This window comes from Strigops habroptila, chromosome 4, assembly GCF_004027225.2.
Source record: "Strigops habroptila isolate Jane chromosome 4, bStrHab1.2.pri, whole genome shotgun sequence".
NCBI lineage: Eukaryota > Metazoa > Chordata > Aves > Psittaciformes > Psittacidae > Strigops > Strigops habroptila.
Window position 1 is genome coordinate 40,444,240 of NC_046358.1, and position 24,743 is coordinate 40,468,982.

The 24,743-nt window shown below is 40.8% G+C and overlaps 1 protein-coding gene across 5 annotated transcripts in view; it reads left to right on the forward strand.

The window, feature by feature from the left end:
• STRN3 (striatin 3) overlaps positions 1 to 18,788 on the forward strand; it is a 70,200-nt gene extending 51,412 nt beyond the window's left edge. For all 5 annotated transcript variants that reach the window (XM_030484182.2, XM_030484185.2, XM_030484184.2 and 2 more), the window contains 8 exons: positions 1,971 to 2,146; positions 2,274 to 2,321; positions 4,334 to 4,455; positions 13,003 to 13,170; positions 13,427 to 13,567; positions 14,928 to 15,035; positions 15,669 to 15,755; positions 15,860 to 18,788. In XM_030484182.2, coding sequence (XP_030340042.1) covers positions 1,971 to 2,146; positions 2,274 to 2,321; positions 4,334 to 4,455; positions 13,003 to 13,170; positions 13,427 to 13,567; positions 14,928 to 15,035; positions 15,669 to 15,755; positions 15,860 to 16,029 — 1,020 coding nt within the window. In that variant the 3' untranslated portion in view covers positions 16,030 to 18,788. The remainder of the gene's footprint in view (positions 1 to 1,970; positions 2,147 to 2,273; positions 2,322 to 4,333; positions 4,456 to 13,002; positions 13,171 to 13,426; positions 13,568 to 14,927; positions 15,036 to 15,668; positions 15,756 to 15,859) is intronic.
• The last annotated feature ends 5,955 nt before the right edge of the window (positions 18,789 to 24,743 follow it).

Consider the following 24,743-nt stretch of genomic DNA (forward strand, 5'->3'; position numbering starts at 1 on the left):
ACTGTAATCAGTCCTGGTTTTCTTGAATGACTTAATCACAACTGTAATAGAAATCAGTGTGATGTGGATGCATGTTGCACTCAAAGAATCAAGGTCTTCTGACTAATCTGGGACTTAAGAACATGCTGAAATAAGCCATTGCTATTTCAAATGTTTGGCTTTAATTTCTCTAAGCCCCAGATCACCACAAGTGCATGAGGCAACATGAGTTAGGCAGGAGGATGAATACATAATGAGGATTAAAAATATCGAGGGACTCTGCTAGAAAAATACCTTTGTTTTGGTTTTGGGTTTTTTGTTTGTTTGTTTCCTTCTCTTACCCACTTTAGATTCAGGGAGGTGAAGAAATACACAGTTAGGGCTGACATTTATCAGTTTTAATGCAGAACTCCAGAATTCCACTCTGCTCCTGGAAACTCAGATGATTCTTTTCAGGAAGTTTGTATGTAACATGCAGTGTAGTGCTAAATAAATTATAAAAATATTGCAGTATTCAGTATCCTCTGAAGTGGGAAGATTGGAAACAAAATGTTTTGTTATTATATGTATTGTTGGATGGTAAAAAATATAAAAAATCCAGGTTACAATGCTATATATAACAAGTTTCAGTTGCTTGATCTGAATTTGGCATAGTTTGCATTTAGGTCTGAAATTTACATTAGTATAAGGGAAAAGCAAATGTCTGCATATCTGTAACTCAGAACAGTAAATTTCATTGTCTGACCCTTTCTATTTATTTTGATTGGATAGAATCAAATTTAGTTCGAATGAGTAATGGTAATTCAGTCCAGGATACAGATCTTTTCGGTCCTGACAGATACAAAGTACTAATATTTTATTAGCTATGGGCGATTTTACTCTCTTAATAATGTTGCTGAAAATATCATGGGATACTGAGAGAATTTGCGCCACAGCTGAGAAACATGCTTCAACAATTACATGGTGAATAGTTAGTGTGTAAGGCAGAGGATGGGATTAGTTTCCATTCATTCTTAGTTTGTTAATTTTGGTCATCTAACTAAAGTCAGTTTTGTAAACTCCCTTTATAATTACTTGAGGGGAAGAGAGAAGTACCTGCACATGTACTTCTCCTTATGATGGAAGCTTAGGACAAATGGGATGCAGTCTTCTAAGGATCTGCTCTCTAAGTAGTCTCTAGGGATCTGCATAATATAAATTGTAATTCAAAGCTCTAAATTAGTCTCTTGCAGTCATTAGAGGAGTTTGAGGTTTTCTGGTAACTCTTCTGAGTTACTTAGAGTTAATATTAAGCAGCTGTAACTTTCGTGTTTTAGCCTAATAGTCTATAGGTTAACAGAATGAATTGGGTGTTAGTAATATATAAATATGAAGTTTGTGTATATTGCTTCACATAGTAACTAAATTATTGTCTCATCAATATATTTAAAACTCATTAAAGACTTTAAAAATATTTATATGCAATGTTATATTTAAAATCATGACAAGTGTGTATTGAAATCCTGATTACCTATTTCTGTGTACATGCCTTCACATGTAGAAGTATTTAAGAATCATATATGTTTCCTGTCATTCTCAGTCAGGTTACTTATCTGAGGAAGATCGCTCACTAGGCACCTGAAGCTCATTTTAATTAAGCTTTTGACAGTTGTAATCTCTTCCTTGGGTGCAGACAACATAAGCAATGAAACCTTTATCTTCCTTCAGGGAAGAAGATTTAAAGTATCATTGCACAGAAGGATTAAAACCAGTTTTTTAAAAAAATCAAGGCTTCTTGTCTGTATATTCAGCATTATAATCCATTCCATACCTTGCATGCTAGAGAAGGGAGTTACGGATCAATAGATAAATGCAAACTTAAGATTGAATGTATATTAGCTGAATCAAAAATAGTGTGTCGTCTTAAAATACAGGGAGATGCATATTATGCGTATTTTTAAACCCAAGATAAAATTAATCCTTCTCTTTTTTTTTTTTTTTTTTTTTTTAAGCTGCCAGCTAATAAAGATGCCTTTCGAAAGACATGGAACCCTAAGTATACGCTACGCAGTCATTTTGATGGAGTGCGGGCATTAGCTTTTCATCCTGTAGAGCCTGTGCTGGTTACAGCCTCTGAGGACCATACTCTAAAACTTTGGAATTTGCAGAAAACGGTTCCTGCCAAAAAGCAAGTATATGGGTTTTTATAAAACATTGGTGGTGTTTGAAATGCCTTTGAAATTGATTAAACTCTTAACTGTTCTCACAGTTTTTCAGTAGAGATTTCATGTAATAACTTTTCCTTTCTCTTTCAGGAGTGCCTCTTTAGATGTAGAACCCATCTACACATTTAGGGCCCACGTGTAAGTGTTTGACATAATTAATGCTTGATAAATATGTTGTCATTGTCTTATGGATTTATAAGACAATTGTGAAAGCCACAAATACATTCTATTTTTACATCGTATAGACAAGGTCCATTATATTTTATAAAAACACGTCCGCGTTTTAACTACTGAGTCCCTGTCATGAATTGCAGAGTCCATGACAACATAAAAATAGGAAATAGCAAATGTGGTTAAGTTGCAATGGAAAGAAGATAATGAAATCACAGACAATGAGTGACACCCATGTCTTGGACTGTGGATTTTATATATAGTATGTGAAGAAAATAAATAAGGTAGAATTTATTAGTCATACCTACTGTCTTTAGATACAGGACTGAGAAATTAGAAATAAAAAGTACAATCATCAGAAAAACAAAACCCCAAACAACAACCCACAAACCAATCCCAGGCTGAGAAAACCCCCAAAATTAAATGTGAATTCAGTGAGTGAAAAATCAGGACATCACACAAGTGGCTAGGAGGGCTCTGAATTCTTGTTAGGGGCTTGAACAAGAATATGAGAAAATTTCATTGCCAGTATAGGCCAAAGTAGTAGATAGGGCATGAGTATTAATTCATACATATGCCTTTCAGGGCTGGGGGAACTTGGAAATTGGTGAGATAATGGTTGTAATCAAAAAGTTGATTAATACCTGAGTAAAGTTTCAAGTTCTGCTTCCTTCCAGTAAGAAGGCAAGGCAAAAATGTGCAGTCCTTAGCCAGTCACAGTAGTTGGAGTGTGTGTTGCTTATATAACTAAAGATTCAGTTAGCAGGTAAGCTTCACAAGAGCTCTTTGTTAAGTGTGGAAGTGGATAGCCCTTCTTGTCCTGGCCTCAACAAAGAAAACAAATGAATAGTTTGTACTGTACATGCTATCGCCACCCTCCTTCTTCCCTTAAGCCACTTACTTGATAGAACCTAATGTCTTTAGGCTTATTAGCTGAAGCATAAAAGATTATTCCCTAGGACTGGGTAACTAATTTGTCCTCATGTTTAAATACAAGTGTTCTTTCAAGTGATTAAAGTGTTCTCTGAGGGTCAAAGAACAATTGAATCGTCTCTGTCTAAATTTGGTCTATTATGTGGGCTTTTGTTACTGAATATCAGAAAGTAAGGTTTGGGGAAGTCTTGATACAGAACTGATCCCCACCCTGTGACTTCCAATGAGACTGGTAACAAAGTAATTTTACTATTTTTCCCCTCAGGCAGGCTTTGAGCAACATTCCCTCTCAGCCCAGCTTTGTTCTTTGCTTTACCAAATATGTAGGTGGATTCAGCCAATACTCTTCCTTTTCACCATCTTCAAATACGTCATTTTAGTTTGCTCATCTGCACTTAAACAACTGGTAAACATCTTATGTCCTGTCAGAGCAGCCAGGCATCTAATTTTGGGGATATGGTTTTACAATGCAGGTAAACCTATCTTAATAGTGTGTCCAAAGGAGTGGACTTGCTTCTTCCTTTGGGCCACAGCTTATACTTGTCTGATATCACAGCAAACAGGTTGAAGAAGTTAAAACCAGTAAAAGTCTAATCTTGGCCCAGAAGTACTCTTTCTAAGATAATTTTTTCTGAACCATTTACTGGGGCATGGGTTACTGTCAGTTCCTAAACTAGGATGAGAAAATAGTTGGAGGTGAGAGAGTAAGAGCTACAACCACCTTTTTCAGCATAGCTAGCTATTAGATTGGCATAGATGCACTGTAAAAATTCACCATTTGTAGGTGTAGTTGCTTCTGAGAAATGAGGTGGTGGTCTTTGAATTGCTTGAGTTCATATAGTTTTAGTTAATTTGTTAAGAATATTTTAATAGAGGTTGGTATCAGTTGTTGAGCCATAAAAAAGGTTTTAACAGAATTGTTTCTTTGGAGTTTGAAATTTTTTAAGTATGTGATCCAATCCAATTGGTTTTTTGAAAGTAGCCAAATTTTCACTTCTATCCCATAGGCAGTACTAGTAAACTTATTTTTCTCTGTCTCCCAATAGTGGACCTGTATTGTCATTGGCAATTAGTTCCAACGGAGAACAGTGTTTCAGTGGTGGTATTGATGCAACCATCCAGTGGTGGAACATGCCTAGCCCTAATGTGGATCCATATGATACCTATGGTAAGTATTTTTAAAAGATAAACAGGTTGTGACCACTGTTTTTGACATTTCGTGGAATGTAACTGCCACTTGTCAACTAGGTTGTATGTTTAAACATTGTGTGTGGTAAATGTTGCTTATTTATTCCCACTTGTGCTAGTGATGTACTTTGTATAGAACTATAAGAGGAAGACTGGCAATTTCTGAGGTTTAAACAGTAAATAAAAAATAAATCATAACTCTTATTTTTTTAAGAAACATGCTTACTAGTTTGAACCAGAATTCCAAATTTTTGAATTCTTGTTTCTTTGATAGGAATTTCTCAGAAAACTAAGATGTGTGTACTCAAATTCTATGTCCCATGTTTCTGATATGCAATTCAATTCCCATAGACAGTGTCTCTAAAATTAAGGAGTTGATAAGTGTTGTGGTTTGAGCCCAGCCGGTAACTCAACCACGCAGCCGCTCGCTCACTCACTCCCTGCTTTTCTTCCTCCCCGTGCCCCCGGAGGGATGGGGAGGAGAATTGAAAGAATGTAACTCCCACGGGTTGAGATAAGAGCAGTCCCGTAACTAAGGTATAATACAAAACCACTACTGCTACCACCAATGGTAATGATTAGTGAAATAACAAGGGGAGAGGATACAATTGCTCACCACCCGCCGACCGATACCCAGCCCGACACGAGCAGTGATCTGGCCTTCCGGGTAACTGCCCCCAGTTTATATATTGGGCATGACGTGCTGTGGTATGGAATACCCCTTTGGCCAGTTTGGGTCAGGTGTCCTGTCTCTGCTTCCTCCCGGCTTCCCCTCCTCCCTGGCAAAGCATGAGACTGAGAAAGTCCTTGGTCAGAATAAACATTACTTAGCAACAACTAAAAACATCGGTGTTATCAGCATTGTTCCCAGGCTGAAAGTCAAAAACACAGCACTGCACCAGGTAGTAAGAATGAGAAAAATGACTGCTGTAGCTGAACCCAGAACAATAACTGCTTGGAAAACTCTGCATTGCTATCCTCCCATTTATAGTGATAAGCATTTTGTGTTTAATGTAATTCTGAAGGTGCAGTTCCATAGTTCACTGGAGACTGAATGGGACAGTCAGCTTCCTCTCTCCCTTGTGTCATTGTAATGAGTGAGCTAATGCAGCGCTCAGGCTGCATAATCTGTGGCAGTGAAGTGGGAAGCAGTGCTGTCTTGCACCGATTGTGGAAGGCCACTATCCCCAGTCCCTTAAAACCAATATGTAGCTCTGATTGTGCCTCTCTGCTAAAAAATTATTCATTGTAGTCTAATCACTGTCGTGGTTTGAGCCCAGCTGGTAACTCAGAACCACACAGCCGCTCGCTCACTCCCCCCCCTCCCCTTCTTCCTCCCCCCGCTCCCGGAGGGATGGGGAGGAGAATGGGAAGAATGTAACTCCCACGGGTTGAGATAAGAGCAGTCCCGCAACTAAGGTATAACACAAAACCACTACTGCTACCACCAATGATAATAACGATTAGTGAAATAACAAGGGGAGAGGATACAATTGCTCACCACCCGCCGACCGATACCCAGCCCGACCCGAGCAGTGATCTAGCCCTTCCGGGTAACTCCCCCCGGTTTATATACTGGGCATGACGTGCTGTGGTATGGAATACCCCTTTGGCTAGTTTGGGTCAGGTGTCCTGTCTCTGCTTCCTCCCGGCTTCCCCTCCTCCCTGGCAAAGCATGAGACTGACAAAGTCCTTGGTTGGAATAAACATTACTTAGCAACAACTAAAAACATCGGTGTTATCAGCGTTGTTCCCAGGCTGAAAGTTAAAAAACACAGCACTGCACCAGCTACTAAGCAGGAGAAAAATGACTGCTATAGCTGAACCCGGGACAGTATCCACCCCTTATTCCATACCATTCACGTCATGCTCAGATCCCACATCTCTCAGCACACCATCACCCCTGTCCCATATATACACATATATATACACCCACACACAGAGAAAGATATCGTTCCCTAGTCCATGGACCAATCCCTGTAAAATTGCTGAACTCATCCAGTCCATGATGTCAGGCTCCATCTCTTGTAATAGTCTTTCAGGGCAGGAGGGACGGTACATAGTGTTGGGTTGTTGCCTGCTGATGATACCGCCAAACTCATCTGGTCACTGCTGAGCTCGTCTGGTTTCCTCAAAATTCATTCTTTGTTGAGGTGATGATCGGAGGGAAGTCAGGGTCAATGGCTGGTGACCTGAAGATATCTAGCTGGTGGGCTATAAAAGTGTTATAGAGCAGGCAACAGCGTACAATTGAGTTCATTGGCTGTTTTCCCCCAAAATCAAATCCCCTTGAGGTACACATCGGACTTCCCCATCTTCCCGCATTACCCACCAAGTATATCCAGGTCCCTGAGCAAAAGCAACCCCACGAGTGGGTTTGCCTTTACCTGAAGCAGGAATAACCCAGACTGTCTTCCCCAACAAATTCTTTATGTGCACCACAGGAACTTTATCCCCCTCTACAGTACGTAAAAGTTCTGATTGGGCTGGGCCAGCCCTGTTGGCAGATCCCCTACTGTTGACCAACCAGGTGGCTTTTGGTAAATGTGTATCCCAGTGTTTGAAAGTCCCACCACCCATTGCTCTCAGTGTAGTTTTTAACAGCCCATTGTACCGTTCGATTTTCCCAGAGGCTGGTGCATGGTAGGGGATGTGATATACCCACTCAATGCCATGCTCTTTGGCCCAAGTGTCTATGAGGTTGTTCCGGAAATGAGTCCCATTGTCTGACTCAATTCTCTCTGCGGTGCCGTGTCACCACAAGACTTGTTTCTCAAGGCCCAGGATAGTGTTCCGGGCAGTGGCATGGGACACAGCGTATGTTTCCAGCCAGCCGGTGGTTGCTTCCACCATGGTAAGCACATAGCGCTTGCCCTGGCGGGTTGGTGGGAGTGTGATATAGTCAATCTGCCAGGCCTCCCCATACTTGTATTTCAGCCATCGTCCTCCATACCAGAGAGGCTTTAACCGCTTGGCTTGCTTAATTGCAGCACATGTTTCACATTCGTGAATAACCTGGGCAATAGTGTCCATCGTTAAGTCCACCCCTCGATCACGAGCCCATCTATATGTTGCATCTCTGCCTTGATGGCCTGAGGTGTCATGGGCCCACCGGGCTAAAAATAATTCACCCTTATGTTGCCAATCCAAGTCCATCTGAGCCACTTTAATCTTAGCAGCTTTATCCACTTGCTGGTTATTCTGGTGTTCCTCAGTGGCCCGACTCTTGGGTACATGAGCATCTACGTGGCGTACCTTCACCACCAGGTTCTGCACCCGAGCAGCGATATCTTGCCACAATGCAGCAGCCCAGATGGGTTTACTTCTGCGTTGCCAGTTGCTCTGCTTCCATTGCTGCAACCACCCCCACAGGGCATTTGCCACCATCCATGAGTCAGTATAGAGATAAAGTACTGGCCATTTTTCTCGTTCAGCAATGTCCAAGGCCAGCTGGATGGCTTTCACCTCTGCAAATTGACTCGATTCACCCTCTCCCTCAGCAGTTTCTGCAACTTGTCGCAGGGGACTCCACACAGCTGCCTTCCATCTCCGATGCTTTCCCACAATACGGCAGGACCCATCAGTAAACAAGGCATATTGCTTTTCACTCTCTGACAGTTCATTATATGGTGGGGCCTCTTCAGCACGCGTCACCTCCTCTTCTGGTGACATCCCAAAATCTTTGCCCTCTGGCCAGTCCATGATGACTTCTAGAATTCCTGGACGACTGGGATTTCCTATTCGAGCTCGTTGTGTAATTAGTGCGGCCCACTTACTCCATGTAGCATCCGTTGCATGATGTGTAGAGGAGACCCTGCCTTTGAACATCCAGCCCAGCACAGGCAACCGGGGTGCCAGGAGGAGCTGCGCTTCAGTTCCAATCACTTCTGAGGCAGCTCGAACCCCTTCATAGGCTGCCAGTATCTCTTTTTCAGTGGGAGTGTAGCTGGCCTCGGATCCTTTATATCCCCGACTCCAAAAGCCAAGGGGTCGACCTCGAGTCTCCCCTGGAGCTTTCTGCCAGAGGCTCCAGGTAGGACCATTCTCCCCAGCTGCGGTATAGAGCACATTTTTCACATCTGGCCCGGCCCGCACTGGTCCAAGGGCTACTGCATGAACTATTTCTCGTTTAATTTGTTCAAAGGCTTGTTGTTGCTCAGGGCCCCATTTGAAATCATTCTTCTTCCGGGTCACGTGGTAGAGAGGGCTTACAATCAGACTGTAATTTGGGATGTGCATTCTCCAGAACCCCACAACACCTAAGAAAGCTTGTGTTTCTTTCTTGTTAGTTGGTGGAGACATTGCTGTTATCTTGTTGATCACGTCTGTGGGGATCTGGCGGCGTCCATCTTGCCATTTTATTCCCAAAAATTGAATCTCCTGTGCAGGTCCCTTGACCTTATTCCGTTTTATGGCAAAACCGGCCTTCAGCAGGATTTGGATTATTTTCCTCCCTTTCTCAAAAACTTCTTCCGCTGTATCACCCCACACGATGATGTCATCAATGTATTGCAGGTGTTCTGGAGCTTGCCCCTGTTCCAGTGCAGTCTGGATCAATCCATGGCAGATGGTAGGGCTGTGTTTCCACCCCTGGGGCAGTCGGTTCCAAGTGTACTGGACGCCCCTCCAAGTGAAAGCAAACTGTGGCCTGCATTCTGCTGCCAAAGGGATTGAGAAAAATGCATTGGCAATGTCAATTGTGGCATACCACTTGGCTGCCTTTGACTCCAGTTCATACTGAAGTTCTAACATGTCCGGTACGGCAGCACTCAATGGTGGTGTGACTTCGTTCAGGCCACGATAGTCTACTGTTAATCTCCACTCTCCATTAGACTTTCACACTGGCCATATGGGGCTATTAAAGGGTGAGCGGGTCCTGCTGATCACTCCTTGGCTCTCCAGTCTGCGGATCAGCTTATGGATGGGAATCAAGGAGTCTCGGTTGGTGCGATATTGCCGCCGGTGCACTGTTGTGGTCGCAATTGGCACTTGTTGTTCTTCGACCTTCAGCAACCCCACAACAGAAGGATCCTCTGAGAGACCGGGTAAGGTGGACAGCTGCTTAATTTCCTGTCTCCAAGGCAGCGATACCAAAAGCCCATCTATACCCTTTTGGGTCTTTGAAATACCCTCTCCTGAGATAGTCTATGCCAAGGATGCATGGAGCCCCTGGACCAGTTACAATGGGGTGCTTTTGCCACTTCCTCCCAGTCAGGCTGATTTCAGCTTCCAGCATAGTTAACGCTTGGGATCCTCCTGTCACTCCAGAAATAGAAATGGGTTTCACCCCTTGATACCTTGATGGCATCAGAGTACACTGTGCACCGGTATCTACTAGAGCCTTATACTTCTGTGGGACTGATGTGCCAGGCCATCTGATCCACACAGTCCAGTAAACCCGATTATCCCTCTCCTCCACCTGGCTGGAGGCAGGGCCCCTCTAATAGTGATCACAAAATTCTCCACTTCTGTCTTGTAGAAAGGGATTAGTATTCCTTATCACAGGAGCTGGAGTAAAATCAGCTCTTTCGCTCCATCTGGGAAACTGCTCGCCAGAGACTGGAGCAGCAGCTTTCCTGGGAGGATCATCCTTGACCATTGTTCTCCTCTTCAGTTCACGCACCCGTTGCTCCAGAGCTGAAGTAGGTTTTCCATCCCACTTTCTCATGTCTTCTCCATGATCCCGCAGGTAAAACCATAGGGTGGCCCGTGGCGTGTACCTCGTATATTTTCTTTCTCGAGCAGTAGGGCGCCTTCTGTTGATAGCTGAGACATGGGTTGGTACGCGTGGAGAGCTGGATAGATCGGATAAATCGTCTCTCAATTGTTTGAATTGAAGTGACCTCTTCTTCTTCTTCCTCTTCCTCTGACCCACGTAGTAGTAACTCTTGTTCAGGTGCTGTTGCATATAGTGATGGCACTGGGTCTTCATCTTTCTTCGCTTCGCGGGTTGCTCTTTGTGCCTTTCGTCTGCTTTTGCTTACAGGGGCAACAGACATTGTCACAAACTGGACATTTGGTTTAGCTGCAGTGTTTGTCACTGTGGTTGGAGTGGCTGCAGTGTCTGCCACTAGGATTGGAGTGGTTGCAATGTCTATTGCTGGGGTTGGTGCAGCTGTTGTGCTTGGGAGTTGAGTAACACCAACAGCTGCATTATCTGTTGCTGTCGGGGTTTGAGTAGCTACTGTGCTTGTCACTGGGGTTGGTGTAGCTGCAGTGCTTGGAGTAGCCATATTGTCTGTTGCTGTCGGGGTTTGAATAGCTACTGTGCATGTCACTGGGGTTGGTGTAGCTGTGGTGCTTGGAGTAGCTATATTGTCTGTTGCTGTCGGGGTTTGAGTAGCTGTTGTGCTTGTCACTGGGGTTGGTGTAACTGCTGTATTTGAAGTTGGAGTAGTTGCGTTGTCTGTTGTGGTCAGGGTTTGAGTAGCTGTTGTGCTTGTCACTGGGGTTGATGTAGCTGCTGTACTTGGAGTAGCTGTGTTGACTGTTGTGGTCAGGGTCTGAGTAGCTGCTGTGCTTGTAGTTGGCATAGCTGCGTTGTCTGTTGCTTTGCCATCAGATCCAGAGACATTTTTTTCCCTTTGAAGGTGCTGGATAGTGTTGAGCAGGGCTCTGTAGGCATAGGCCAAGCCCCAGCACGTTGCCAAAATTTGTCCCTCTCTGGTATAACCAGGACGACAGCACACCTCGTTTAAGTGTTTTACTAGTTTTTCCGGATGTTGCACTTGTTCAGTGGTGAAGTTCCAAAGCACTGGAGGGGCCCACTGGCCTAGGTACTTGCCCATACTATCCCACACACCCTGCCACTCATAACTGTCCAGCCTCAGGGAAAATCTCCTGGTGGTCCTCCTATATCGTCGTCTAACCCTAGACCAGATTCGAACCTGATACTGCTGAATTTTTGACATTAAACGAAATAGGATGTTCCTACGACGGGATGGCCATGGGTAAAACACACTCCGTATGTTTGCCAACATGCTGATCCCCAGCACAATCAGCAGGCAGGTTTCAAGGGTACTCAAAGGCCATCTAAAACCTTCAGAACTCTCAATTGCTGTTGCAAATAGGCTGGTGGGGGAACGGGGGGGTGAAAGAGAATGCTTCCTTCGTAAGTTTACCCCCCGAGGAGAAAAAAAAAGATATGCAATTGCTAAAATATTTCATTATATACCTCCCAATGTATAGTGGTGATGGCCACGCTGGAAGCACAAACCAGACCAGTTTCATGATCAATGAGTCTATTGTATTACAAGTCATTACCATGAAGTACAGTGAAACAAGAACCTTAGCCCAGGCCCCCCAGCCGATAAACACTAAAACAGCAAATAGTGGCTGTAAGTAAGGTACAACATGCTGAAACTCTGAGATAAGCGCAACACGTCTGAGAGCCAAATAATCACCATTGTGACGAGTAGTAACAATGAATGCTTATCACAAATATGATTAAACACACTCTGGTCAGATCTGTCGTTATCTCAACCTTTCGTGCCCCACGTTGGGCGCCAAAAAGAACTGTCGTGGTTTGAGCCCAGCTGGTAACTCAGAACCACACAGCCGCTCGCTCACTCCCCCCCCTCCCCTTCTTCCTCCCGGAGGGATGGGGAGGAGAATGGGAAGAATGTAACTCCCACGGGTTGAGATAAGAGCAGTCCCGCAACTAAGGTATAACACAAAACCACTACTGCTACCACCAATGATAATAACGATTAGTGAAATAACAAGGGGAGAGGATACAATTGCTCACCACCCGCCGACCGATACCCAGCCCGACCCGAGCAGTGATCTAGCCCTTCCGGGTAACTCCCCCCGGTTTATATACTGGGCATGACGTGCTGTGGTATGGAATACCCCTTTGGCTAGTTTGGGTCAGGTGTCCTGTGTCTCTGCTTCCTCCCGGCTTCCCCTCCTCCCTGGCAAAGCATGAGACTGAGAAAGTCCTTGGTTGGAATAAACATTACTTAGCAACAACTAAAAACATCGGTGTTATCAGCGTTGTTCCCAGGCTGAAAGTTAAAAAACACAGCACTGCACCAGCTACTAAGCAGGAGAAAAATGACTGCTATAGCTGAACCCAGGACAATCACTAAAAATGGCCTGATGAGTTCATGCAGGTGAGATAGTTGGCATCATTTTCATGGACCTCAGACAGAACTGCCTCTACTCAAGTGGCAGGGTTGTTTTTTCAAAAAGAGAGAGCTCTAATTAGCAGGGGTTTTGATTTTTCTTTTGGAGTATTTTTTGTTTCTTGGCTTTGGTGTTTGTTTGGTGGGTTTTGTATGTGGTTTTCTTGTGAGTGTTTTTGGTTGGTTGGTTATGTTGTGTTGGATTGGTTTTTGGTTGTGCAAAATGACCTTCTGTGTAATATTCTAGCTGTTGTTTAAATAGGAAGGGCTGGGGGGTTATATGACAGTTTTATGTGGAATTTAACTTATATCGAGATACAAAAAATACTTATTTAATGTTTCTTCACTAAAAAGGTTTAATTTCTAAACTTTTGTTGTTGTGTTGTTTTTTTTTCTCCCAGAGCCAAACGTTCTAGCTGGCACATTAATTGCTCACACAGATGCAGTCTGGGGTCTTGCTTACAGCGGTGTAAAGAATCACTTACTATCTTGTTCAGCAGATGGCACTATTAGATTATGGAACCCGCCAGAAAAAATGCCCTGTATTTGCACTTACAATGGAGAGCAAGGTAAGTTTTTGCAATGGTTTTGAGAATCTCTTATGAGGGAGCTGATGATGCATCTGGGCTCATTATCTCCATTTAGCCTAACTAGGGAACAGGACTAAAAGAAAAAAGATCATTTAATAACGTAATGCTGGTGCTGTAGCATTACTTCAAAGAAGGAAGTGAATTTCTTCTTTAAAGTACGAGTATAAAACAGACTACATTTTTAAACTGTCAGGAATTTTTTAGACTTTCTAAAGTAATTTTCCTCTCTTTCTAGAGCATGGAATACCTACATCAATTGACTTTATAGGTTGTGACCCTGCTCACATGGTGGCATCTTTTAACACTGGCAACACAGTCATCTATGATTTAGAAACATCCCAGTCAGTGGTAATGCTTTCATCACAAATAGAATCTGGTATGTAAAGCTCTTCTGTATTAAATGTCCGTCTTGAATAAAGTACCTTTATCAAAGTTTTATTATATGGTGAAATAAATTAAAATGTTTTGTTCCTCTACTGCATCATGCAGTTTTAAAGTTAGTTAGATGTTTGGAACAGACACAAAGGAAAAGATTGTGGATTAGCAGGATTTGAAAGTGGTCATAGAAAAGCAACAGGTTTTGTTCTCAGCTGTATTTCTCAAGATTCAATTGTCTGAATTGCATATTAAAACACAGTTTTCATTATATAGCTTTGACATGGAGGGTATTAAGTAAATAAATGAATTAAGCAGAATATTAGTTCAGTATCAAATTCTGCACAGGCTGCTGTTGAACACTTTCTCCTGTCGAACTTTTAATATTAGAAATTCTATTGCTACAAATAAAGAGCTGTAGAGATGTAGCTGTTTAAGAATTCTGTGTATCTGATGAAACTCTAGACAGAGGAGCCTTCTTTGCTTAAACCTATGAAAGTACTGCAGAAGGAAAACCTCCAGTTTCTGTTCATTCCTGACTGTGAAATGAGATCTAAAATAATAATGTAAGGGGAGAATTTGCTTCTCCCCTCCAAGTAGTCTAGTTTACTTAGCGATTATACTTGGTATTAGGTAGGTTATATAAGGGCTTCAACACAGGTAACAAACCTGTGTAAAAGATATATTCTCGGTAGCTTGTGCAAAACCTAGCGTTGACAGTGAGAAAGAACATCACAAGAAAGAAAAATGCGTTTTTGAGTTTGAAGTGAGAATCGTAAATGCAATTAACAAAAAAGAAGCACAAAAATTAAGGGAACAAGCCTTAAAACACTGGCATATCAAGGTACAGTTTTTTTTAAAGAGTATTCTAAACACTTGTAAAGAGATTCTAAACCAGTCATCGTTTCTTTCAGTAGAAATAAGGCGTAAGTACATCTGACAATATCGTAAGTTAGGTTGACTTCAGTTATCTTTTCTTTTTTCCCAAGCTAAATCTTTTTAATCTGAAGGTACAAGGTGTGTGCTAAACACATCGTAGATGCCAGAGTTTGTTTCCACTTGACTAGCGCTGCCCTGCAGTACTTGCTTGGTGTGTTTGCTATGTCTCTCAAGTATCTTTCATGTGTATAAACCATTTGTACAGCTTTAACCTTACACTACATTGGCTGGAGACTACCTAGCTTAGCTTCTTGTCAAGCAAGAAGCTATTATTTATTTCTTAGGAGATTCATTGATGCTCTTCCTAAAATATTAAAATATCATTATTTAATATAGTAAGCTAAAGTGTAATGCTGAAATGTTCTCATTTTAAATTAACCTTTTCTTTAAGGCAGGTGAATATTTTTTTATTTTCTTTTCAGGTGTACAATCAAATAATCATATTAACAAGGTAGTAAGTCATCCCACGCTTCCTGTAACTATTACAGCACATGAAGATAGACACATCAAATTTTTCGACAACAAAACAGGTAAGGATAAAGAGAACCTAATTTGTATGTATGAATATGTTTAAAGTAAACCTGTACAGACATGGGGGAGAAGCCATTTGCAGAAAACTTACTAGTGTTGCAGTTTTACACAAAAGAGAACTTTTGGTATTTCTAAGATTAAACCTCTTCTGTACCTTTTCTGGAGAGTATTCTGGGCAAGTATCACTTATAGTTGCCTTGGTTTTATTTTGTTTTCTGGTTTTTCACCTCTAGCCTCTGTCCTAGCAATTACAAAGATAGACGAACCTTTAGTATGACTCAGTAAGTCTCTTTTTACAAAGCATTGACAATGTGTTGATTAACAACACTTTGTCCTACTGGGGCAAATGGCCCAGCCATTTTAGGATTAGTCTTCACTGTCATTGCTACCAGTAAAGATGCCAGATGGATAAAAAGCGTGCTTATAATGGGAATGCCTTCTTGAGAGTTCTGTGTCATTTACTCGCATGCTTACTCAGGAGTCTGCAGTTGAAGCTTAATTTCTAGCAAGAATTGTATCATTCAGATATTATTGGAATCTAAGTAATATTATTCTGTATAGCTTTTAATGGCAATGTTATTTTTAAAAGAAACAGTACTTCACAGGAAATTCACTGTTTGTTTTGCTTTTAGGTAAAATGATCCATTCTATGGTTGCTCACTTGGATGCTGTCACAAGTCTAGCTGTAGATCCTAATGGAATCTATTTAATGTCTGGAAGTAAGGGTTTTTTCATATTCTGTATGCTCTGTAAATTTTGCATTTGTGATGCACTTAAGTGTCTGACAAATCTAACTTTGTCTTTTGTCTTTTTTCCTAAACAGGCCATGATTGTTCCATTAGGTTATGGAATTTGGACAGCAAGACATGTGTGCAGGAAATAACAGCTCATAGGAAAAAGCTGGATGAATCAATTTATGATGTAGCATTTCATCCATCAAAAGCATATATTGCCAGTGCAGGAGCTGATGCCCTTGCCAAAGTATTTGTGTGACATAGCAGAGCAAACCTGCATCATAACAGCAGGTCTGTTTGGACAAAAAAGAGGGAATGCATCACTGCCATCAATGATAAGGTTACCAATAAGACACTACATCTGATCTGCCTGAGTTGAAGGCTTTTATGTGGGGCAGGTGTAAGTTGGTGAAAAGTCACCACATCTTGAACAATGTCAGGCTCATTCATTTAACTGTAATTACTGTATTTGGGGGGGTGGGGAGAAATACAAAAAAGAAAACCAGTATTTGTAGCCTTGACTGGATATGAACTGAGCGTATGTCTGTTCTTTAGGTGTCTTTAAGCAAACGTGGAGTCTGATCTTACAAAAGACTTTTATTTTGGACTCTGTGTGCTGCCTTAGGGTTAGGAATGTGGTGCTCTTGTGGGGGGAAGTGAGCTCCAAGAGTAGCTTTCTTTTCATCTCTTAGTAATCTTCTGTTTATCAGTTGAATGCCACAGATTCCCCTTTTAAACTTTTATTTTGCTTTAAAGAAAAGGAAATTTAACTTAAAATATTTTAGCATTAGTTGCACAAAATGTTTGGATAAAATTCTAGTTTTTATAAGTCTTTTTATATATTTAGCCTGTCACAACAGTGCTCAAGATTGTATTGATAATGTTTTTCTGCATTATAGAACCCTAAAACACAGAGATCTCACTGACCCGCTGCCGTGTAACCACACTCTTCCCTTCTTTTGCCTAATACAGCTCAGCTAAGTCCTTGCATAAGGATGCTAATTCATCATCATCGCATAACTGTCTTCATAAATAAAGGACTGTAAAATGTGTTCAGATGAAACACAGAGGGGTTAACCCCCCCGAATGAACTCTTTAAAAAAAAAAAAAAAATTAATCTTGGCATCCTATCACTATGTGATATTTTGTACATCTTACTGTATTTACGAGTTTATTTATCAAGGATTACCCATCTTGCTAATGGCCTATTGTTATTTATTTCACTTTTTGTTGGTCTTTATATCCTTTTATGTAGTGTGTTAAAGGGCCCTGTATATCTATTATGGCACTCTTCGAACAGTCTAAAATAGATGAGAAAATGGGACATTTGATAATTCTAAAGTTGCAAACCAAGAAATTCTTTTTCCTCTGGTTAAGTACCTGGAGTGGAGTTGATTCCAAAAACCAACCTTGTTTCAGAACTTTTGGAGTGAAAATTATTTTTATTTGCGTTTCAAATAGAATACAAAAGTAGTTGATTCAAGATTCATAAATCTGCTGTGTTTTGACTAGTTATTCCCTGCTTTTATTTTATTTTCAGATGTGCTTCAGTTTATGGTGTAACTAAAGATTTTGTTTGTGTAATGCATGATTAATACAATAAAGTATTTTTTCTAGTCTTCCACAAAACTTTTCTGATCAGTTTGCGAGTTTTGATGAGTTTTGTAAGGTTTCTGTTTTACAAACTATGAATCAGCAAATTTTTAAGATTGTACCACATAGCAGAAGTACAGCTGTTGAAAAATAATGTATATAAAATGCATATAATAAATATTAAATGGTGTACCTGTATGTTACTGTTGGCTACATTATTTTGTGTTACACAGTTTGAAAGTGTCATTCTACCAATTACTAAATTAGGTCTAAATTTTAGAAAAATGACCATTTGTTTATTATGCTTATAAGCTGCTTTGCTTTTGGAAAATTGTACTAGTTGTCTGGATGTCAACCAACTGTTCAGTTTCAAGCAGCAGTACCCACATATAAGAACATGTTTCCACAACATTTCTAAAGCTTTTTACAAGAACAAATTGAAAATTGCTGATGTGTTCTTAGAGTCTTTATAAGACAATAATCGCACTGTTTTTCGCTAGCTCTGTACATGAAGTGATTCTCAAGTGATTTAGGAGCCAGAAGGATACTCTGGTTTTTATTTCAAACTGCTACTGAATCATTGTGTTGAATTAAGAAGAAAAACAAAAATTTAAAAATTATTTGAAAATGCATAACATTTGCCCATATGTCAAATATTATCTATTTACCTTTCTCCATTTCTTTACAAATACTCCAGTGAAGATGATGCACAAAAGTCTAAGCTGCAGGATAACATTTAGCTACTCTGTGATGAGTCACTTTCCTGGAAGTGTATCAGCAGAAACAGAATACCACAATATGGATCTTAGATTTCCATGTAAAAGTAGTATGTTTAGGTATAAATTACCTTAAGCCAGAACATGTTCCTATAAGTGGTTGTAACTGTATTGTTCCATGTAAGTTTCCACTTCTGCAGTGAGAATGTATCCCATGCCATCTCATGTCAAGGAAATTAGATTTAACAAAAAAAGAAAGGAAAAAAAGGTGCTTATGGTAGGCAGAATACTGCAGTTCTATTCTGAAATTAATTCTGGTTTAGTAATAATGTTATGTTGTTTTGAAATGTTACAGTAAATTATAATTGTATAGAAATTGGAGAATTTTGTCCTTTATCATGAAGATTAAGATGAGGCCTTTCAGTAACTGCTTGTAGGACACTAAGACTTTACTTTTGAAAGTGACATTCAGCTGATTTGCACTTTTTGTTCCTTCCAGTCTAAAGCATTCAACTAATCAACAGACAAGAGTATTTGAATTTTATTGGAAGTAATTTCATAATTGCCTTTTCTGAAGCCAAACATTGTTTCTGGCAGCTTTTCCAGACTGCTGCATTTTAATGCTTAAATGAAATGTGATTGTTTAATAAACATTGCCATGCATAACTTTTACTTTTTTTTTTTCCTGAATTGTATTAAAATTGAAATGGTAAAACCAAAAATATTTGCTTATTTTCCTTTTGAAATTGAAATCTTAATAGTCATCTGATTTGGCTAATGCATAGTGGGTCAAATGCTGTAGTGAGGCTTCATTTTTTGAACTTCTTGAACTGAATCTCTAATACAGAGTCTTAATTTGCTTATTGTGGGGTATAACATGCTAAAACCTTCATTTGGGTTTTGGTTTTTAGAAGAGCTGTAGCACTGGTGATGAGTGGATGGGTGGAGGGAAATGATAGTGCTGAAATAAATGTTTTCTTTTAGGAAAAACACTTCAACTTAGGCAAGGACCGATTTACTTGTCTTTTGTAAGACCCAAAGGACTTGTACTCAGAACCTGAATGGAAGGAAATCTGAATGTGTTTAAGAATACGTTTAGCGTTTAGGGTATGATTCATGTTAACAGATTGACTCCCCATCTTGCTTTTTATTGTAGGAACTTAAAAAGCAGATGTGTTGGTGACTGTAGTCCAGCATCTTGTCTACATAAAAATTAAATACATCTGAAAAAGGGTGTAACATGCCCTGATCAAGAACCTTCCCTAATTTAGAAATCCAAGGGAAGCATTTATTTGCCAGGAGATAATTGGTAGATTTTCCTAGTGGGATTTTTTCCTATCCTCTGTGGGCTTGAGGGTACCTTATCAGAGGCTGTCCATTTCTCCTATTTGATATTGATTTATTTTAAAACTGATGCCATTCTCTGTCCTTCCATACTCTTTATTAGGTGCTTCTCTAGCACTACCCACCAAATCAGTGGAAAGCTGCTTGATCACACAGTGCTGTCTGCTATTCCTTCTAGCTACCATATCACATAAAAGATGTCCCAAAAAATGCATCCCAGTTGAGCAACTGGTATTTCTGCAGGGAAGCTGAACGCAGATGAGGCGGTCTGCATAAATCCTGCTGGGAAAAATGAGCATACTTTTTTTTTCCACCTCCTTTTAGCTGTGTTTGGTTTCACTACACATCTATTTATGTTCTTTTTTTTAAAGAACTTAAAAAAAAAACCTAAAAAAAACAAAAAAAAAAAAACAAAACAAAAAAAAAACACAAAACAAAAAACCCACTCAAGTAACAAAAATGGAAGGCTCCAGAATTACTGTTAAATGCTGCGTCTGAGGTGAGCATGAAAGAAGGTTTAAGTTCCATATTTAATACTTGCTCTGTTGATACGTGGAGAATACACATCTGAGTCCTATGCAAGCTAAACAGTTTATATTAATAGATTTTTAAAAATAAATTGCTCAAGCTATAAAACTTTATAAATGTCATAAAAATACATTGCTTTATTTTCTAATTTTAACATAGGACCAAATTTGAACTGACTTCCATGTTGTTTTCCACTATCTTTTAGTTCTCCCTCTTACCTGGATATCTTAATGACCCCCCATAAGAGAAGCCATCTAGCTTTTCTGAAAGCACTTGTATAGCAACAAAATACTTATATTTTTGAATATTTACAGAGTTTAAGGATGTTTATTTAACTCTGGTGAAATCCCTAGTAATAAAAAGGAGGCAGTGTGAGGTAGCCTAGGTCCTAAGGTTCCCATTCTTTACAAATGGCCTTAGTCCTTTGAAAAGTGATGGTCTTTCAAATAAAATGGAGATAACACTAGCTGATTTACTGTGTGGCTTCTAGAATTGTTCATTTCTATTGTGAAAGATACAGGGTAAGATTTATAATCTCTTAAAGTGAAATGCTACATTCTACTTCAGAGAGTACTGGACAGCTTAGAATAAACACTTGGTGATCAAGGAGTATTTGCTTTTGGATGTCTCTGAATCTATTTGAGGCCCTTTACCCTGAAGGGAGAATACCACCACAAAAGTGATTTGTAGCTCTATCCTCAGGTTCCCTTCTGACAAAAACAGGATTGGCTATGCAACCAATTTTTTTAAGCAGTTTTCAATGTAACTTGAAGAGGAGCCTTTTGCAGCTGAACATTTTTTATAATGTTATGAAGATTTTTAATTCTATTCACTCCTAAGCATTCATTAGTGCTAGCTCACTTGCTAACTTCCTTCTCCCATCTCTCAACTTCCAGCTTTTCTTGAAAGCTCCAGAGGCTTTGGGAAACCTGTAGGAGGCAAAAGTAGCTTGTACAAACATCATGCTGTGATTACGTGTGGTCTACAGGAACGCATCTGTTTGAACTCCTGTGATCTATGATCTGGGTGTGCAGAGGCGTGTGGCCCTCCTGCTGTGGTCGGCTCATCGGGGAGCTGATGGGGCTCACCTGTGGGGCCAGCTGGCAAAGGCGATAATGGCTGCTGCTGGGCTGGGGGCAGAGTGAGGCCAGAGGAGTCCAACAAGCTGTGAGTAGCCAGAGCAGGAGGTGCCCTCCCTGCCTGCAGCTGCGTTGGTGAAGGGGGAGAGCTGGATTGCTGCTCGCTGTTGGTCGCATCCCCCTCAGGAGTTTCCTGAAGCTTCTCCCTTGCCTCTGCCGGCAGCTTGACTCACTGTGGATGTTGGGAACTACTGCTTCTCCTCCAGCCACTGATGAGGGATCCTGATGAGGCTGGAGGCTGGGCATGGGGAGCAACTGATGGCATCCTGGGCACTCCCAGCCTGAGGGCTGCCAGGTTTTTAGCCCATAAACGGTGGCTGGCCAAGGGGACATGTTTTTCCCTCACGAAAGGAGGGGTTGGCCAAGCGGGCTGTATGTTATGCATGACTTTCTGGTGACCGGCCTGCTTGGCTTGTTTAAGCAGATTTTTTCCAGATCGTTTCAGTGTCTTTCCAGTTGCTCTTTTGTATCTCGAAATGGGTGGATTTCTTGTTGCTGAGTTGTTTTTTAATTAATGTGTGTGTGTGGGTTCTTTCCAAAGAGATAGCTTTTCTGAGGAAAAAGCTTCTCGTTTGATTAGGAGCATCTTGCATCTAAGCTCTTGTCAGACTTACAATTCAATGGGAGTAAATTGTTCCTGCTTCATGCAGAAGTAACATTTTCCTTCCCTGAAATCTCAGTAATGGCTGAGAGGAAAAAAAAAACGCAAACCGTTTGGTTTTCTTGGGAAAACACCCTGTGTGCAGCAAGCAGGGAGGTGCGGCGGAGGACGCAGGGCCATTGCTGCTGCCTCATGCCCAGGCAGGCTGCCCCAGCTCAGCTGGTGGGGAGTACCCGGCCTCTGCGAGCACAGCAGTTGGCAGCTGTGAAGGCTGGTGGTAGGAGCTCAGAAGCAGGAGCTCCTGCAAGGTCCTGTAGACACTGCATGCAGCGGTGGTAAGCTGAAGTCTGTGTCATGGCTCCATCTTACGTGCCTGGTGCTTTTGGCGACCTGGTCAGTAGCCAGAGGTTTCCCCTGCATCGCCTTACCTGTGTTACTTAAAAACGCTGTTGCATCTTAATGACAGGTTTAAGATGCTTTCTAATACCACTTCATTACTAGGGTAGTTTTTCACAAAATCAGAGCTGTGTTTTAGCTTCCTGAATTAGTGCTTTGGCTATTTTTACCTCTGATCACCCAGGTGACTGATTCTGCCAGTCTGTAAGTGTAGTTTCCTGTTAAGATGGTTTTGCTAACGGTGTACAGAAGAATTTCTAGGAGGCTGGGAATATGTTCTCCAGTTTGAGTGATCTGATACCTGGCAGTTTCCATGGTGCATATGCATTACATTCTGTCAAAAACTTTATTTTTGGCAGATATTTGGACTTACAGAGGCAACTGATTGTGGTCGCTTTCTCTTAATTGTGTGTGTTAGTCTAGTTTCTGTTTATATTTGAGCAAATCAGACCCCTGGGGAATAAAGGCATTATTGATGTATTTGCTTTCAGCATGCTGTGCCAGACAGTTCTGTTCTGTTTCTAAACTGGCTCCTGGTCCTCACCATAATTAGTTCAACAGCACAAAGCTGTGTACCACACCTGCTTTAGAATATTTAGATGAGAAAGCTCTTGTCTCCTCATCTTCCTTTTCTGAAGAAGTACTATATTGTTAAAATCCCACGGGTAAGTGTCAGACAATTCCAGAAATGATGTAATTATGAATTTGGTTTTGACTTTAAAAGACTATTTCAATGGTATAGTTTGTTTGATTTGAAACTTAAACATTTTAAAGTAGTGTTAAGTTAGTAATTTTTGTTTTCCCACCTAATTCAATTTTTTTTCCTGTATCTTGCCAGTCTTTTTCCCAGTCTTTTGACTTCCTGTTGTCTCTAACTTGTATTCTTTGGCAGAGAATTGTTTATCGTATTTGTAATCTGATCACATGTAGCAGGGCAGAAAAATAGTTCTTATCCCTTTGCTTACATTCTACCATTCTCTGGTTACTGTTAAGTAGTAAAGGCTGTATCTGACCTCAGCAAAGGTTGGAAAAGTTTAGTTAGCATTTGCTAGCAAAAACAGTGATGCGGGATTCTCATGGTAGTGTCTTAGGAACCGGTCCAGTAGGAAGTTCAGCTGTAGGTTCAGTTATACCCTGAGGCTAGGGGTATATTCAAACTAACCAGCGCCAAGCTTCCAGGAGAGTGCCCTCAGCATGAGGTTACGCTTCTTGGCAGCCAGGAAGCGATGCTACCTGCTCCCTTTGGCTGCAGTAAACAGCCTGGCCAAAGCAGCGCTCTTTCCCTTCATTATCCTGGAATGGCTGGAGGTCAGCTGCCCCTGCTAGTGTTTATACAACTGCTCTGGTTGTGGAAAGTAAACAGAAGGACACGGTATTCATTTGTATGTAGACACAGATGAATGTAAATAAATTTTACAGTAATGAAACAATGAATGCCCCTCAGGTAATGAAAATGGCTTATGATCAAGGATACTTCACTAACCAAACTTGATTGTTTGAAAGGAAAGGAAATTTTGATCCTGATGTGATTAAATTTAAAGTAGGCAATTGCTTCAAAGCAGAGATTAAGACCTTGGATATAATCATAGACAGCAAATTTTCAGGACTTGTTCTTCCTTCAGCTGAAGCCAGAGGGGACAAAAGAATGCATGCTCCAGTTGAGAGACATATAAACTGGAAAGTTACTTATACTTAAATTGTTCAGTGGAAGTTTCCATATATTTGATGGCTCTATTTGCGTGACAGTTGATCACAAGCTATTCAAACATGTTCTGCTTCAGCTCCCTAAGAAAACCATTTGTTTACTGTCTCAAGTCCAAAACAAAGTCAGTCAGTAAGATTTTTTTTTGACTGTTTTTACTAGGTTGGGGCTCTAAGCTTCCAGTTTCCAGGCAGCTTGTTTAAGATACATGTTGATCTTCTTTGACAGTGTGCTTAGGACTTCTGTAGCACTTGTGTGCAATACAGAAATTTTCTGTGGGTTTTGTGGTTTCGATGCTTTCTGGAGCTGAATTGACTTACCCTTTAGTCTATGAAAGGAAGGAAAGTGCTGACAAAACTAGTGGGGCTAGATAGTGAGAGTTGCCCCATTAAAAATACAGCTTATAAGAAGTTGTCACCACTTCAGGACAGGGAGATGAATATATGTGTATTGTACAGGGCCATACTTGGTAGAAGAGAAGGCTTATATGACAACACTAATATGAAATGCAAATAGAACTAATTAAGAACATTTATGTGAGAAACCACTGTAAAAAAGTAACTTCAATTTATTTAAGACAGCAAATTTTTAGAACTTTGTAAATTTAGGTTGCTGTGGGAGTTTCACTGGGAAGGATGAGCTTTGGACTACATCAACTACTATTTAATGTAAAATTCAGAAACTGCAGCTCTGGGAGTTGCAGTAAGCACCTAAACACTAAGCTCAGAGTCTTTTACACTTTTCTGAGTGAAGGAACCATAAAACTGAACCCTTGTGCTGTGGATTTACCCACCTTCTTCCCAAAACAGAGCTTCTGATCATGGCTGCTACCCTCTACCACACTGTTCTTCATCCAAACTTACCTTCTACTTACAGCACAGTCCACATCCTTTCCACCCTCTCTGCCCTCTGTATCCCACTGATATTTTTTTCAGATCAAAACTGTGCTCAAAT